This window comes from Dipodomys spectabilis, unplaced genomic scaffold (genome assembly GCF_019054845.1).
Source record: "Dipodomys spectabilis isolate Male_0828 unplaced genomic scaffold, ASM1905484v1 ptg000392l, whole genome shotgun sequence".
In the NCBI taxonomy this organism is placed as follows: Eukaryota; Metazoa; Chordata; class Mammalia; order Rodentia; family Heteromyidae; genus Dipodomys; species Dipodomys spectabilis.
This window is the reverse complement of record NW_024871069.1, coordinates 677,501-694,915: the sequence shown is the minus strand read 5'-3', so window position 1 is coordinate 694,915 and position 17,415 is coordinate 677,501. Positions and strand designations below refer to the sequence as shown.

Below are 17,415 nucleotides of genomic sequence, written 5' to 3'. Positions count from 1 at the left end.
CTGCCCTCTGCCCCCTCCCTGCCCTCTGCCCTCTGCCCCCCTCCCTGCCCTCTGCCCCCCTCCCTGCCCTCTGCCCCCTCCCTGCCCCTTCTCCCCTCCCTGCCCTCTGCCCCCTCCCTGCCCTCTGCCCTCTGCCCCCCTCCCTGCCCTCTGCCCCCCTCCCTGCCCTCTGCCCCCTCCCTGCCCCTTCTCCCCTCCCTGCCCTCTGCCCCCTCCCTGCCCTCTGCCCTCTGCCCCCTCCCTGCCCTCTGCCCCCCTCCCTGCCCCTTCTCCCCTCCCTGCCCTCTGCCCCCTCCCTGCCCCTTCTCCCCTCCCTGCCCTCTGCCCCATCCCTGCCCCTTCTCCCCTCCCTGCCCTCTGCCCCCCTCCCTGCCCTCCGCCCCCTCCCTGCCCCTTCTCCCCTCCCTGCCCTCTGTCCCCCTCCCTGCCCTCTGCCCCCTCCCTGCCCCTTCTCCCCTCCCTGCCCTCTGCCCCCTCCCTGCCCCTTCTCCCCTCCCTGCCCTCTGCCCCCTCCCTGCCCTCTGCCCTCTGCCCCCCTCCCTGCCCTCTGCCCCCCTCCCTGCCCTCTGCCCCCTCCCTGCCCCTTCTCCCCTCCCTGCCCTCTGCCCCCTCCCTGCCCTCTGCCCCCCTCCCTGCCCCTTCTCCCCTCCCTGCCCTCTGCCCCCTCCCTGCCCCTTCTCCCCTCCCTGCCCTCTGCCCCCTCCCTGCCCCTTCTCCCCTCCCTGCCCTCTGCCCCCCTCCCTGCCCTCTGCCCTCTGCCCCCCTCCCTGCCCTCTGCCCCCTCCCTGCCCTTCGCCCCCCTCCCTCCCGCTTCCTCCTGGCTGGTTCCCTTTCTTAGCCCCTCTGCTCCAGGCAGCGCAGGGCTGCAGCTCATGGCTGGGCCGTGTTCGCTGCTGGGATCTGGGTGGGAAATGCCCCCCGTGCTCCGGTGAGGAAGGCTTGCTCCCCAGGCAGCAGGGGTCGGAGGTGGGGTTTTGGGAAGTCATTGCACCCACGAAGACTCTGACCTCATAGGATGAGGACCTGGGTGAAGGGAGTGGGGTCCTGGGACGGGGGACATCAGCCTCTGTCTGTCTGTCTTCCTCCCTTTCCCCTTACACTCGGTATCTGATGCCTTGGATCCTGGGCTGATGCTCTACCACCTGAGCCATACCTCCGACCCCTCCCTTGGGCATTTTGGCACGCAATGGTAAGCTGACTAATCCAGGTCCAGGAGCACGTTCGCTCGCTTTGCCTCCCCCTGAGGAGGCCAAATTGCCTGGAAGAGATGGGCCCGGGCTCTGTCGGCGTCTTGGTCCTGAGATTCCCCGAGCCCTGCTTCGGCCCGCTGCCCCGGGGCAGGGCCCTGGAAGAGAGTGGACTCAGTTTACCTGGTGCTGTTTGGTTGGGGTTTTGCCCAATAGAGCCACACTGATTGGCATCTTGGCGTTTTTGGCTAGACTCCCTGGGGCCCTTCCAGCTCTGCTGTGGCCTAGGAGAAGGATGCGGGCCCTGCCGAGGTATGGGCCCCGCAGAGACCAGCAGGTGGAGTCAGGATCCCATTCAGAGTCTGGAACATTCATCCACCCGGGAGGGTTTGAGCCTGAGCTGAGGAGAGCCAAAGGACTGGTGCTGGCATCGTGTTTCAGTCCCCCCACGCCCCTGCTCATGGGACTGTGCCACTTGATTTTGCTAAATGAGGAGATTAAAATAAAGAACAAGCCATGCTGGTCACTCCTAATCCTAATTAGGAAGTTAAGATCTGGAGGATTGTGGTCCAAGCCAGCCTGGGCAGAAAGGTCAATCTCCAAAATAACCAGCAAAAAGAAGGGCAGGAGATTTGGCTCAAGTGGTACAGCATGGCAGCTCCACAAGCAAGCGCGAGTCTCTGAGTTCAAACCCTGCCCTTAATTTGGAGGGGAGACGCTGTCTCAGAAGCAGAGGCTCACCCATGGCCTGCTTACCTGCCTTTAAACTCATTTGCTTCCCCTTTATTTTGCGGCAGCTTTTTTGGTGAATTTTGTCAGCCCAGTGCCCAGCCTAGGGTTGGCCAAGTCTTCTATCTAGCTTATAGGTGGGGAAACTGAGGCCTGGGCTTGCTCCAGTGGGGCGATCTATGGCGTGGCAGAGCTGGCGTGCAGGCCTCTGGGTGCAGGCTGGTGGTGCTGAGCTGCCTGGGGCGTTGGGCGCTAGCGGTGCCCAGGCAGCTCAGGGCATCCCCAGAGCTCCGCAGGCCGCTCAGGGATTCCCAGAGCTCCGCAGGCCGCTCAGGACATCCCCAGAGCTCCGCAGGCCGCTCAGGGATTCCCAGAGCTCCGCAGGCTGCTCAGGGATTCCCAGAGCTCCGCAGGCCGCTCAGGACATCACCAGAGCTCTGCAGCCACTCAGGGCATCCCCAGAGCTCCGCAGGCAGCTCAGGGCATCCCCAGAGCTCTGCAGGCCGCTCAGGGATTCCCAGAGCTCCACAGGCTGCTCAGGGATTCCCAGAGCTCCGCAGGCCACTCAGGACATCCCCAGAGCTCTGCAGCCACTCAGGGCATCCCCAGAGCTCTGCAGGCCGCTCAGGGATTCCCAGAGCTCCACAGGCCGCTCAGGGATTCCCAGAGCTCCACAGGCCGCTCAGGGATTCCCAGAGCTCCACAGGCCGCTCAGGGCATCCCCAGAGCTCCGCAGGCCACTCAGGGATTCCCAGAGCTCTGCAGGCCGCTCAGGACATCCCCAGAGCTCCGCAGGCCTCTCAGGGCATCCCCAGAGCTCCTGCGGTGTAAGAGGATCTTTAACCTCCACGGTCGTTCGTGCTGATTCCTTCCAGCTGCAGAAAGGCCATGTGGAGCTGGGTGCTGCTGGTGCACACCTGCCATCCCAGCTGAGGAGGTTCAGATCTGAAGATCCTGGTTCAAAGCCATCCTGAGCAGAATAGGGCATGAGCCTCTTATCTCTAGCCAGCCAACAGGCTGGGAGGGGAGGTATAGCCGAAGGACTACCCCCTGCCCCCCCCCCCCAGCCCAGGCAAAGCCCCAGCTGTGCGTGGACGTGGGCGGGCAGGGCAACCCACTCCAGCCTGGCCGTCCACACTCCATCGTGGGCCCAACCAGACTTCTCCGCCTCTCCAGCCCCAATGCTAACCTCGGTCTCCTTGCTCAGACCCCACAAAGGCCCAGCTCCAAGCCCACCTCCCTGCACAACCTCCACTCCCATGGCAAGGTTTGTTGCCCATTGCCTGTCGAGATGCAGAGTCGGGCCTGTTCCTTCCTTTCCTCCTCCATTTCCTAACCCTGGCGTGAGAGATAGAGTGCCGGCTTGTGCGAAAGAGCCAAACAAGAGTGCAAGGCCCCGAGTTCAAGCCCTAGGACTGGCGCACAAAAAAAGAAACACAGACACGCGTCCATGTTCTCCACTTACCTCAAGGGCGGGGTCCGTTTGCAGGCCTCAAGCATCTTGAGGCCTGAGACCCGGAGCAGCCTCGGGCAGCCGTCCCCTGCCCACACTCCGGCCCCACCCACAGGTCAGCCCCGCCCCTTTGCAAGGTTGAATGCACCTGGAGAAATGGGAGTTTTAGCCGCTGTCTCAGGTTATACATGGTGTCTGAGGCCTTGGAGCCACGCTGTCTATTCACGAATGTACACAGCAGAGCTTTGAACCGGTGTATCTTTCCAGAAGAGAGGTGTGGGTGTGGGTGTGTGTGTGTGTACACACGCACCCCTGGGGTGGGGTGCGGGCCGTCTGTCATCCTGGGGATGGGGTTCCTCCACTTCCTCTGGGGAATACCTTCTGTTCTTTTTTGGGGGGACTGTCTCCCTTTTGCCCAGCTTTGGGAGGGGTTGCTGTTGATGTAGTTGGTTCGAGCTCAGCTAGTGTCGGAGTGTTTTTGTTTGTTTGAGATGGAATCTCACTAGGTTAGCTTTCCCAAGCCGGGCCTCTGGTCTCAAAGTCCTGGGCCAGCACAGCTAATGGTGCTTGTGCCTGGCTAAGGAGGAATCCTCGCCAGCTGCAAACATCGTGGTTGGAAAGTCGATTAGTCGATTAGTGTGCCCAGAGCCTCATGAAGATGGCATTTGCATTCATCTTTAGCTGTCTTCCAGGTCCAGACGAGAGGTTCGGTGTATTTCGAGGACGGGGAAGGGGAGGGGATGAGGTGAGCCTGTCAGTTGAGGCCTGTCTTCAGGTGAGGCCTGTTATCTCTTGAAGGGAGGGATCTGGTTCCCACGAGAGGGTTTCAGGATTTCTCCAGCTGCCAGGTGCAGCCCAGTCATTACAGCTAATTATCCTCATTTGGGGCCGTCTGCCCGCCAGGCTTTTCTGTTTTTTCAGTCTCCCCATGAAGATGTTATCATCTGTCAGCTCAGTCTTTCTTGGAACCCAGGCTGATGGCAAAGTGGCTCAGAGAGAATGCCATAGAGCAAAGGCAATTCGAAAATGAAGGCAGAGATGGCAGGCTTTCCTGCTGCTTCGGGCTGATGTGTGCAGTAATAGTTTCCGTGGACTGAGGGTGGGGTCTCTCTACGGGTGTTTGAGGTGTTTGAGGACTTGCTGAGCGGCATTGCTGCCCCGAGGCCCCGCCTGCAGGGGCTGAGGGAGTCTTAATGACTGCATCTCTCCTTGAACAGCTCAGGATCCTGTCCTCCACCTTAGGTCCCCTTGGACCTCCCCGTGGCTCAGGGCTAGCCGCTCCCCAGCAGTTGAGCCTCTTGCCTCAGCATTGGAAGTAGCCGAGACTACAGGTGTGTACTGTAGCACCTGTTAAGACTTTCTTCCATGGAAACGTTTTACAGGAGCATAGACCACATTTTATGTCTCTTCGATTCCCCACTGGATGACAAGAACCAGAGTAATATCATGATGGAGGGGAGGGGCTTGTTTTGTTTCGTTTGTGCCGGTCCTGGGCCTTGAACTCAGGGCCTGGACGCTGTCCCTGAGCTTTTTGGCTCAAGGGAAGCACTCTACCATTTGAGCCACAGCTCCACTTCTGGCTGTTTCTGGTGGTTAATTGGAGATAAGGGTCTCATGAACTTTTCTGCTGGAACTGCCTTTGAACTGTGATCCTCACATCTCAGCCTCCTGAGTCGCTAGGATTACAGGCTCCAGCCAGCAGAGGGCGCTGCTTTTGCTCATCAGACCAAAAGGGGAAAGGAGTGGGAGGACTCCCCAGGGTCCCGAGGGCCCGGGCCAGCACAGGCAGCAAAGGGCAGGGAGTGTGGGGTGGCCTTGGGTGGGCGTCCAGAGGGGATTTACCTAAATGAACAAATGCACAGATCTTGATGCGGCTCGCAGTGTTGGAGAATGGGGGACGGAAGCAGCTGTGGAGGCCTTGGGACCTGCGTCACTCTCCTGACGCTGTGTGGGGGCTGGGGGCTGCGTGGAGGCCTTGGGATCTGTGTCACTCTCCTGACGCTGTGTGTGTGCGGGCTGGGGGCTGCGTGGAGGCCTTGGGATCTGTGTCACTCTCCTGACGCTGTGTGTGTGCGGGCTGGGGGCTGCGTGGAGGCCTTGGGACCCGCGTCACTCTCCTGACGCTGTGTGTGTGCGGGCTGGGGGCTGCGTGGAGGCCTTGGGACCCGCGTCACTCTCCTGACGCTGTGTGTGTGCGGGCTGGGGGCTGCGTGGAGGCCTTGGGACCCGCGTCACTCTCCTGACGCTGTGTGTGTGCAGGCTGGGGGCTGCGTGGAGGCCTTGGGATCTGTGTCACTCTCCTGACGCTGTGTGTGTGCGGGCTGGGGGCTGCGTGGAGGCCTTGGGATCTGTGTCACTCTCCTGACGCTGTGTGTGTGCGGGCTGGGGGCTGCGTGGAGGCCTTGGGACCCGCGTCACTCTCCTGACGCTGTGTGTGTGGGGGCTGGGGGCTGCGTGGAGGCCTTGGGACCCGCGTCACTCTCCTGACGCTGTGTGTGTGGGGGCTGGGGGCTGCGTGGAGGCCTTGGGATCTGTGTCACTCTCCTGACGCTGTGTGTGTGCGGGCTGGGGGCTGCGTGGAGGCCTTGGGATCTGTGTCACTCTCCTGACGCTGTGTGTGTGCGGGCTGGGGGCTGCGTGGAGGCCTTGGGATCTGTGTCACTCTCCTGACGCTGTGTGTGTGCGGGCTGGGGGCTGCGTGGAGGCCTTGGGACCCGCGTCACTCTCCTGACGCTGTGTGTGTGGGGGCTGGGGGCTGCGTGGAGGCCTTGGGACCCGCGTCACTCTCCTGACGCTGTGTGTGTGGGGGCTGGGGGCTGCGTGGAGGCCTTGGGATCTGTGTCACTCTCCTGACGCTGTGTGTGTGCGGGCTGGGGGCTGCGTGGAGGCCTTGGGATCTGTGTCACTCTCCTGACGCTGTGTGTGTGCGGGCTGGGGGCTCGTGGAGGCCTTGGGACCCGCGTCACTCTCCTGACGCTGTGTGTGTGCGGGCTGGGGGCTGTGTGGAGGCCTTGGGACCCGTGTCACTCTCCTGACGCTGTGTGCGGGCTGGGGGCTGCGTGGAGGCCTTGGGACCCGCGTCACTCTCCTGACGCTGTGTGTGTGGGGGCTGGGGGCTGCGTGGAGGCCTTGGGACCCGCGTCACTCTCCTGACGCTGTGTGTGTGCGGGCTGGGGGCTGCGTGGAGGCCTTGGGACCCGCGTCACTCTCCTGACGCTGTGTGCGGGCTCCGGGCAGGTTGCCTGGTTTTATACCTTCTGCAGGTGTGTTGTGGGCCACACTTCCACGGGGGATGCGTGTCCTCCGGCCCTGGGCGTGCAGCTTTCCGCTGGCGCTCTGCCTGAAGCAGTGCAGTTTGTGAATCCGCTGCCTTCCGCCCAGGGCTGCTTGCTCTTCCTGATGGTGAGACGTGGACGCGGTCTGTGGCCCAGGCTGGGGACGTGGGGTAGGAAGTGGTGCTGCTCCTCCTCCACGCGCACATGCGTGTGTTTTTCAAGGCTCTGGAGAGCTGGGTGGACTTCAGAGGCTGGGGGCTGGGAGCTGGCGGGTGGACTGGGCCTCCCGTGCAGGGGCTGGTGAAGGTCAGGGCTTCGCGGGTTAGGGTTGGTCAGGGATGTCCTCCCTGGGTCCTCACAGTCCAACCTGGCCACAGCCCCTTGCCAGCTCTTCCTGGTTTCCAAGTAAAGTACGGGAACAGCCGAGGAGCCCCGGGAAGGTGGGCACAGACCCCAGGCTCACAGAGACTTGGATCTTGCTGCTCAGAACATTTGAGCCACATTCCAAATTAACATCTGATTGTCCTGCTGAGAATAAAGTTCAAAGTCCCCTGACCCCCAGCACGGCTCCCTTCCCAGTGCTCTGCATCTCAGGTCCGGCCGCGTCCGCTTGCAGGAGGCTGGGGCTCCTCTGGGGGGGTCTGGACTGCAGGACTGGCCACAGCTCCCCCTGCTCCTGGGGGCGGCGGGAGCTGCAGTGTGGGTTGAAGTTGGCATGGAGAAAGCGGCCAAGGTGTCGGACCACGCCGCCGTCATCTGGGGACCGAACCACAGGTGTCCTGTGCGGAACAGACACAGACATGTGTCCCGTGAGCACTCACTCAGGAGATAAATGGGAACGGGGGAGGTGTTTGTCTTCTCGGGTCGTTTCTGGCGTCTGTCCAGCTTCCCTGTACCTCAGAGGGGTTCAGCGGCCATCCTCACCGTCAGATCCGCTCCCTGGCCCCTGCTGTCCGGGACAGCCCTCGTGCTCTTCTGGAACGAGCGAGTGAACGGACAAATGGGTGAATGAATGCACCAATGACTGAGTGAATGGAAAACTCAGCGTTAGCCCATAATAACGTGCCGCCCGCCCGTGACGATGACACGCAGGCTTGGAAGCCCGTGGTTAAGACGGTTCCATCTGAGCTCCATCTTGCTCAGCAGACAGACCCCCTGGCTGTGGAGTGCGGGAAGACGGGGAGGCGGGTGGGCTGAGGGTCCGGGTCGAGGACCAGCACCCGGCCTCCTGCAGACACCTGTGCCTGGAAGAGCCGGGTAGACCCATCTTTCACCGCAGAAAGTAGCTTGGGGTTCCCCAGGGAAAAGGGAAGGCCTGAACTAGTCATTAAGGAGAAGTTGTTCCACATGAGGCTCCCCTTTCCTCCTGGCCATCAGCACTGGCCTTCCCCATCCTGAATGATTCTGGAAGCTTCTTCTCCCCTTCTGGAGGTGCTTGAGGAGGCCTGGAGCTTACCTAAAGCATGTTTTCCCCTGTGCCCCTCCCCGAGGGCCAGCCGGGGGAGAGTCGCAGCTCAGACACACGGTGCTGCCGGTGCCAGGAGATGCTCCCACCCCTGCAGGGACACCCCCTCCCCCCTCCCGCTGGGCACTGCAGAGCCTTCTGGGAGAGCCACGCCCCCCGCCGTCCTGCGACAGGCTGCCAGCTGCCACCGTGCGAGCCCCAGGGGAGGGCTGTGCCCCCGGGGCACAGTGGGTCTTCGTCCCCTCCAGCTGCTGCCGTGCGAGCCCGGGGGAGGGCTGTGCCCGCTAGGGAAGGGCTGTGCCTCCTCCGGCACAGTGAGTCTTCCTCCCCTGAGCCACAGAGCGGCCTCCTGAGCTGGTCCTGACCGAGGTGACCCCACCAAGGACGCAGTGCGCCCCTGACCGGCAGCATCCTCCCCCCCTCCTGCGGCCGAGGTCCACGGTGCCTGAACCATCGACGGGTTTCTAGGGAAGCTGCGGGTCTCTCTCCCTCCTGGCCTGGCCTCCATTTTTGAGCGTCTCCAGTGGAAGGAGTGGGGCTGGTCGGGTGGCGTCTGGTCTTGCTTTGTCAGCACAGCCTGCCTTTCTAATTACCCGGATCATGAAGCACACACCCATCTTCCAGCTACAGTGTGTGTCCAGAGGAGGCAGGCTCTCCTGTAGTACCAAGCTGGCCCTGTTAGAGCGGCTCAGGCCTTCCTGGGAGGAGCAGAGGGGGCTCCCAGCTGGGAGCCCGAGGGCCAGAAGGCAGTGCCGAGTGTCTGCTGGCCTGTCGCTGGGTCTGGCTTACAGGGCGATGGACACTCATTGGCGGGTTCTTTCCCCTTCGCAGTGGGTGCTGACGCCCCCTTGGAAACCTGCTGCGCAGATGGACAGCGAATGGCCACCCAGCACAGGGACTGCTCGCTGACGTACTCCTCGGATTCGAAGGAGTGCAGGTACGTTGCTCACCGCACACCCTCCGGCGGACCCGCCCCTCCATCTGCTGCTCCGGCCTCTGTGCTCCAGAACCTCACAGGATGGGACTCTGCCCGGGCCTCTGTCCCCTTCACTGGGCTGGAAATAAGATCTGGTTTGCAACCCAGTCTGTCCCAGCTCTGCCACTGTGGACAAGTCAGCTTCCCTCGAAGAAAGCAGGCTGGCTGCGTGCTGGTGAGCATGCTTGTAATTGTAGCTACTCAGAGGCTGAGAGCTCAGGATCATGGTGTGAAGGCAGCCTGGGCAGGAAAGCCCATGAGACTCTATCTCCAATTAACCAGCAAAAGACAGAAGTGGGGCTGTGGTTCAAGTGGTAGATTGCTAGCATTGAGTGAAAAAGCTGAGGGACAGCTCAGCTCCCAGACCCTGCTGAGTTCAAGCTCCAGTGTGCGCGCGCACACGCACACACACACACAATGATCCTTTATGAGGCACCTACGCTGCACTCTGCATTGGACACACATGATCACATTTCACCTTGTTTTGGGTCCTGTTTTCAGATGAGGAAATGGGGCTTTCCTCGTGTACACAGCTGGCGAGCAGGGATGTCAGGATTTGAATCCCTTCCTGCCAGCCAGGAGCAAAGCGTCCCGCGTACAATGCATGCTGTTCCTTGGTGCTGCGGCTGCTGGGTAGAGGGTAGAACAGCCAGTAGGAAGGCTCAGAGGCTGTGCGGATTGGCCAGGGAGCAACACGGGGCCAGGGAGGCGGGATGGGGTGGAGGGGGCTGGTGGGGGCCGCTTGTCCGGTCCTGCGGCCCTGGTGGAGGCTGACCTAGAGTGGGCTGAGGGGCTGTGGCGGGGTGAGGGGGCTGTGCAGGGCTGTGTGTGGCGGGGTGAGGGGGCTGTGCAGGGCTGTGTGTGAGGAAGTCATTGGCAGTTGAGGAGCCGAGGGGAGCCGGGGGTGGTCGGAGCCGTGGGAGCCTTTGGAGGCGGAAGAGCCTGTGAGGCGGGTGCCAGGCTGTCACTGCTGGAGCGGAGCAGGTCCCCAGCAAGATCAGGGCCTGCTCCACAGCTGTGCTCTGGGCAGCTAAAGAGATGGCGTGTCTGTGTGAGAAATGGGTGCTACCAAGAGGAGGCTGGGGTCCTGGGGGCTGGGGGCTGCTCCATTGCGCCCCTGGAGACCCAGATGGGTAGGGTTGCAGTGTTAGGGAGGGTCTGGGCCGGGGGGGGGGTGTCAGAGGGCTGGGTGCCAAGGCTGCATTCGGAGCCCAGGGACTGTGGGGGCAGCGGGCCAGCCTGGCACCCTGGGGTCCTGGGACCCGGCCCTGTGTGGCCAGTGCCCCCTCCCCCCTGGGACTTCCAACCCAAGAGAGCATGTGGGACAGGTGAGTGCATGCTTTCAGCCTCATACATCATGCCCAGACGGTTCCTGAAGACTGGCTGCTGTGTGAGTGTGCGCGCACACGTGCGTGCATGTGTGTACATGTGTGCACACTGGTCCTGGGGCCTGAACTCAGGGCCTGGGCTCTGTCAGTTAACTTTTTTGCTCAAGGCTAGTGCTCTACCACTTGAGCCACAGCTCTACTTCTGGCTTTTTGGTGGTTAATTAAGAGTTTAAGCAGCGGGGCGCCGGTGACTCAACCTGCCATCCCAGCTACTCAGGAGGCTGAAATCTGAGGATCGTGGTTCAAAGCCAGCCCAGGAGGAAAGTCCCTGAGACTCTTATTTCCAATAAACCACCAGAAAACCGGAAGTGGCGCTGTGGCTCAAGTGGTAGAGTGCTTACCTTGAGCTGAAGAGCTGAGGGACAGCACCCAGGCCCCCAGTTCAAGCCCCATGACCGACAAAACAAAAACAAAAACAAAGAACCAGGCAGGCAGTGGTGGCTCACACCTGTAATCCTAGCCACTCCAAAGGCTGAGATGTGAGGATCATGGTTCAAAGCCAGCCGGGGCTTAGACTCTTTTTTTTTTTTTTTTCTGTCAGTCATGGGGCCTGAACTCTGGGCCTGGGTGCTGTCCCTGTGCTCTTCAGCTCAAGGCAAGTGCTCTACCACTTGAGCCATAACGCTACTTCTGGTTTTCTGGTGGTTTATTGGAGATAAGAGTCTCAGGGACTTTCCTGCCCAGGCTGGCTTTGACCTGCCATCCTCAGATCTCAGCCTCCTGAGTAGCTGGGATGACAGGTGTGAGCCACCGGCACCGGCCGGTTCTTTGATTTTTAAATGGGGTTCCATGGAGCCTTCGCGATTCTTGGGAACCGGTGACCAGTGAAGAGGAGGTGCCACGCCTTGCCGCTCTGGGCTCTCTTCCCTCCCAGGGCCTCCAGGACTATTCAAATGTTTGGGGGAGACCACCAGTAGTCCCCTGGAGCTGCCCAAGGCCCCTCACACAGGGAGCAACAGAGAGGGGGATGGGCCACTAGAGCTGGGCCAGCGTCCTTCTGCCCACGGCTCACGGATGCCCTGCCTCTGCCGCATCCTTTTCCAAACCACTAGCTCCCCTGGGCCAGCTGCACACAGGCAAGAAGGAGGTGTGTGTGTGTGTGTGTGTGTGTGTGTGTGTGCGTGCGTGCGCGCGCGTGTGCGCCTGGGCCAGCTGCACACAGGCAAGGACGAGCTGTGTGTGTGTGTGTGTGCGCGTGCGTGCGTGCGTGCGCCCGGGCCAGCCACACACAGGCAAGGACGAGCTGTGTGTGTGTGCGCGTGCGCGCGCGTGTGCGCCTGGGCCAGCTGCACACAGGCAAGGAGGTGTGTGTGTGTGTGCGCGCGTGCGTGCGTGCGTGCACCCGGGCCAGCTGCACATAGGCAAGGAGGTGTGTGTGTGTGTGTGCGTGCGTGCGTGCGTGCGCCCGGGCCAGCTGCACACAGGCAAGGACGAGCTGTGTGTGTGTGTGTGTGTGCGTGCGCACGCGTGTGCGCCTGGGCCAGCTGCACACAGGCAAGGACGAGCTGTGTGTGTGTGCACGTGCGTGCGTGCGTGTGTGCGTGCGCCCGGGCCAGCTGCACATAGGCAAGAAGGAGGTGTGTCAGGCAAGGACGAGCTGTGTGTGTGTGTGTGTGTGCGCGTGCGTGCGTGCGTGCGCCCGGGCCAGCTGCACATAGGCAAGAAGGAGGTGTGTGTGTGTGTGTGTGCGTGCGTGCGTGCGTGCGCCCGGGCCAGCTGCACATAGGCAAGAAGGAGGTGTGTGTGTGTGTGTGTGTGCGCGCGCGTGCGCCTGGGCCAGCTGCACACAGGCAAGAAGGAGGTGTGTGTGTGTGTGCGCGTGCGTGCGTGCGTGTGCCCGGGCCAGCTGCACATAGGCAAGGAGGTGTGTGTGTGTGTGTGTGTGCGTGCGTGCGTGCGCGCGCATGTGCGCCTGGGCCAGCTGCACACAGGCAAGAAGGAGGTGTGTGTGTGTGTGTGCGCGTGCGTGCGTGCGTGCGCCCGGGCCAGCTGCACATAGGCAAGAAGGAGGTGTGTGTGTGTGTGTGTGTGTGCGTGCGTGCGTGCGCGCGCGTGTGCGCCTGGGCCAGCTGCACATAGGCAAGAAGGAGGTGTGTGTGTGTGTGTGTGTGCGTGCGTGCATGCGTGCGCGCGCGTGTGCGCCTGGGCCAGCTGCACATAGGCAAGAAGGAGGTGTGTGTGTGTGCGTGTGTGTGTGTGTGTCTGTGTGTGTGCGCGCGCGTGTGATGGGCGGAGACTATGCTGTGTGTGTGTGTGTGTGTGTGTCTGTGTCTGTGTGTGTGTCTGTGTGTGTGTGTCTGTGTGTCTATGTGTGTGTGTGTGTGTCTGTGTGTGTGTGCGCGCGTCTGTGTGATGGGTGGAGGCTATGCTGTGTGTGTGTGTGTGTCTATTTGTGTGTGTGTCTGTGTGTGTGTCTGTGTGTGTGTGTGTGTCTGTGTGTGTGTGTCTGTCTGTGTGTCTATGTGTGTGTGTGTGTGTCTGTGTGTGTGTGCACGCGTCTGTGTGATGGGTGGAGGCTATGCTGTGTGTGTGTGTGTGTCTATCTGTGTGTGTGTCTGTGTGTGTGTGTGTGTGTGTCTGTGTGTGTGTGTGTGTCTGTGTGTGTGTGTGTCTGTGTGTGTGTCTGTGTGTGTGTGTGTCTGTGTGTGTGTCTGTGTCTGTGTGTGTGTCTGTGTGTGTGTGTCTGTCTGTGTGTCTATGTGTGTGTGTGTGTGTGTGCGCGCGTCTGTGTGATGGGTGGAGGCTATGCTGTGTGTGTGTGTGTGTCTGTGTGTGTCTGTGTCTGTGTGTGTGTCTGTGTGTGTGTGTGTCTGTGTGTGTGTCTGTGTCTGTGTGTGTGTCTGTGTGTGTGTGTCTGTCTGTGTGTCTATGTGTGTGTGTGTGTGTGTGTGTGTGCGCGCGTCTGTGTGATGGGCGGAGGCTATGCTGTGTGTGTGTGTGTCTATCTGTGTGTGTGTGTGTGTGTGTGTGTCTGTGTGTGTCTGTGTCTGTGTGTGTGTGTGTGTCTGTGTGTGTGTGTGTGTGTCTGTGTGTGTGTGTGTCTGTGTGTGTGTGTCTGTCTGTGTGTCTATGTGTGTGTGTGTGTCTGTGTGTGTGCACGCGTCTGTGTGATGGGCGGAGGCTATGCTGTGTGTGTGTGTGTCTATCTGTGTGTGTGTCTGTGTGTGTGTGTGTGTGTCTGTGTGTCTATGTGTGTCTGTGTGTGTGCGCGCGCGTCTGTGTGATGGGCGGAGGCTATGCTGTGTGTGTGTGTGTGTCTGTGTGTGTGTGTGTCTGTGTGTGTGTGCGTGCGTCTGTGTGATGGGCGGAGGCTATGCTGTGTGTGTGTGTGTCTATCTGTGTGTGTGTGTGTGTGTGTGTGTGTGTCTGTGTGTCTATGTGTGTCTGTGTGTGCGCGCGCGTCTGTGTGATGGGCGGAGGCTATGCTGTGTGTGTGTGTGTGTCTGTGTGTGTCTGTGTCTGTGTGTGTGTCTGTGTGTGTGTGTGTCTGTGTGTGTGTCTGTGTCTGTGTGTGTGTCTGTGTGTGTGTGTCTGTCTGTGTGTCTATGTGTGTGTGTGTGTGTGTGTGTGCGCGCGTCTGTGTGATGGGCGGAGGCTATGCTGTGTGTGTGTGTGTCTATCTGTGTGTGTGTGTGTGTGTGTGTGTGTGTCTGTGTGTGTCTGTGTCTGTGTGTGTGTGTGTGTCTGTGTGTGTGTGTGTGTGTCTGTGTGTGTGTGTCTGTGTGTGTGTGTCTGTCTGTGTGTGTGCACGCGTCTGTGTGACGGGCGGAGGCTATGCTGTGTGTGTGTGTGTGTCTATCTGTGTGTGTGTCTGTGTGTGTGTGTGTGTGTCTGTGTGTGTGTGTGTCTGTGTGTGTGTGTGTGTCTGTGTGTGTGTGTGTCTGTGTGTGTGTGTGTGTGTCTGTGTGTCTATGTGTGTCTGTGTGTGCGCGTGCGTCTGTGTGATGGGCGGAGGCTATGCTGTGTGTGTGTGTGTGTCTGTGTGTGTGTGTGTCTGTGTGTGTGTGTGTCTGTGTGTGTGTGTGTCTGTGTGTGTGTGTGTCTGTGTGTGTGTGTGTGTGTGAGTGTGATGGGGCGAGGCTATCACAACAATGGGGGCCGGTCCTGGTCCTGACACTGAAAGGGGCTTCACTGCCTCCAGGGCACTGCTCCCCGTGGTCTCAGGACCGGTGTGACATCTGGCAGTGTGCCTGTCTGTGTGGTTTTGCCCAGTCCTGCAGGAGAGGACCCTGGTACCAAAGCTGGAGTGCCGTCCCTGTCAGTAGGGCAGTGACTGTGTGTGTGTGTGTGGGGGGGGCTGTGGAGCAGGGATTGGAGAGCTCTCCTGTCACTCAGCCCCAGGCTCCTCCCCCTCAGGGCAGGGCTCTCCTGTTCCCCTCCAGGAGGACCGAAGGGGAGGAATGTCTCCCCCTGGGTGTTTGCCTGTTCCCCTAGGGCCTCCATACCCGGCCAGCACACAGAAGGGTGGCAGCAAGTGCTTTGCAATGATTTCTTTTTTATTTTAAGTAGTTGTGCAAAGGGGTTATAATTTCACGAGTCTGATTAGGAGTATGATGCATCTTGGTTAATGTCACTCCTTCCATCCTTCCCACCAATCTTTCCCCATCCCCTTCCTGCCTTCAAGTTATGTAGCTCAACTTTCACACAGTGAACTTTATCAGCTATGATATGCATGGGAAGCGCATGGAACATGAACTTTATCAGCTATGATATGCATTGGATGAGCATGGAACATGAACTTTATCAGCTATGATATGCATTGGATGAGCATGGAATATGAACTTTATCAGCTATGATATGCATGGGAAGCGCATGGAACATGAACTTTATCAGCTATGATATGCATCTGATGCACATGGAATATGAACTTTATCAGCTATGATATGCATGGGATGCGCATGGAATATGAACTTTTATCAGCTAAGATATACATTGGATGCGCATGGAATATGAACTTTATCAGCTATGATATGCATCGGATGCACGTGGAATACGAACTTGTGTGCGGCCTGAGTGGTGGCGTGCCGGCCTTGAACGCTCAGGCCTCAGTGCCAGCACACAACGTAAAATAAAATAAAAAACAGAATGGCTGTGGCCAGATCCGCACGGCACGTTGGTGGCATTACCTCACGTCCATTGCCAGAACCCCACCCCCTCCGCTCCCCCCTCTCCCCCTCCCCTCTCCCTCTCCTCAGCACCCACGAGTCTGACCCCTCCAGGGACCTCACGTTAGTGGAACCCCCCAGGACTCATCCTGCTGCGACTGGTTTGTTCTGATGAGCCCCGTGCTCTAGGTGCACCTGTGCGGTAGCCCCAAACCCAGGGCCCTGGCTTGCCTGGGCTCGCAGCCCCGCCCCCAGCCCCTCCGCTCACCCCGGCTCGCCCCTGCCCTGCCCACAGGATAACCCAGGAACAGTGCTGCCACAGCCAGCTGGAGGAGCTACACTGTGCCACGGGCATCAACCTGGCCAACGAGCAGGACGGCTGCTCCCAGCCGCAGGGGGACACCACCAGCCTGGAGGCCATCTTCATCAAGGTGAGTGAGGACCCAGGGCCGTCCCCCCTCCGCCCGGCCCGCTGCCCCTCCCCCGTGCTCTGGGGGAGCAGGGAGGCCCTGAGCTCCACCTGCCCCAGACCGCAGAGGTCAGGGCCGGGGCCGGGGCCAGGCTGGCACCCCGTCCCGCCGGAGGCCCTCAGCTCCCCGGCGAGCTGGTCCCTGCTCCCGATGGCCCTCACTAAGCCTCCATACTGTGTGATGTCCAGCGAGGCCCACGCACCCCAGTGGCCTCTCTGTCCCTGCTAGGGTCCAGAGAGATATTCCTGCCCTGAGTACAAATGGAGTAAGTGGCAGATCCCCCGTCCCGGGGCCCAGGTGGGGGGGGGGGGGGCACGGCCAGGCACCCGGGGCCTCTCCTGGTCGGAGGTGCCAGGCTTCCGTGCCGCCCGCCAGAGCAAAGCTGCTGTCACTGGGCTCTGCCGGTGCCACGCGCAGCGGGTGCAGTGAGGGTCCGTTGCTGTCAGGTTTGGGGGAGCGGGGGTCCAGAGCCCCTGCCCACCGCCGCCGGCGTGGGGCCTTCACGGAGGCAGCCCTGGGGTGGGCGCTGTGTGGGGCCCGAGGGCCGCCTGGCCGCCAGGCCCTCCGGGGTCCAGCGGCAAGGCTGGGACTCGGCCAGCGCCCTTTGCGTGGCAGCCAGCCGTGCCCGTGCCCCAGACCTGGGGGAAGGGAGCGTGGAACAGCGTAACAGCGACTGTGCTCTGCCCCCAGAACCAAGGGACCTTCACCTCCACACACACCGGCAAAGCCAGGCTGCCCCTGGCTCCTGCTTCGGGCTTTCCGGAACGTTCTGTGCCTTTCTTGGCACGACCATTTCAGATGTCGTGAGCTTCTTAGGGTAACCGGACCGAGACTTGTCATGTGTCAGGTCCCAGGTCCCAGGTGTGGGAGGACTTTGGTGGGGGGGACGGCTCTGTCCTCTGAGCTGCCCAGAACATAGGTCCCTGTACCCCCCCACCCCCTACATCACCCCAAACCTGAGGCCACACGAAAGGCCCTCCTCCACCTGCCATGTGTCCCCGCTGTCCGGGGTGCGTGGATATGAACGGGGCACCGGAGAGGGGTCCCCCGGGGCCCCATCCGCCCTCACCTGACTCCCCCCATTCGCAGAAGTGCTGCCACTGCTGCCTGCTGGGAAGAGCAGCGCAGGCGCCGGGCCAGGGCTGCGAGCCCAGCCTCATGCTGGGCTACCAGTGCGGGCTGGTGTTCCGCGCCTGCTGCGTGAAGGGCCAGGAGAGCGCCGACTTCGCCCCCGGGGACAGCGGTGAGCCCCCCCCCAGCAGCCAGGGCTCCCGGGTGTGAGTGAGTGTGAGTGTGTGTGTGCACACATAACATGCTTTGCGCTCCACAGGTAGAACCAACGCTTCAGGCTTGGCTCGGGACCTTTC

At 60.9% G+C, this 17,415-nt stretch overlaps 1 protein-coding gene across 1 annotated transcript in view; it reads left to right on the top strand.

Moving 5' to 3' along the window:
- Positions 1–17,415, top strand: part of Fbln1 (fibulin 1) — an 86,857-nt gene that overhangs the window by 8,973 nt on the left and 60,469 nt on the right. Inside the window, exons 2-4 of the mRNA XM_042667346.1 lie at positions 8,941–9,046; positions 15,874–16,009; positions 17,138–17,291. Of these exons, the coding sequence (XP_042523280.1) occupies positions 8,941–9,046; positions 15,874–16,009; positions 17,138–17,291 (396 nt within the window). The remainder of the gene's footprint in view (positions 1–8,940; positions 9,047–15,873; positions 16,010–17,137; positions 17,292–17,415) is intronic.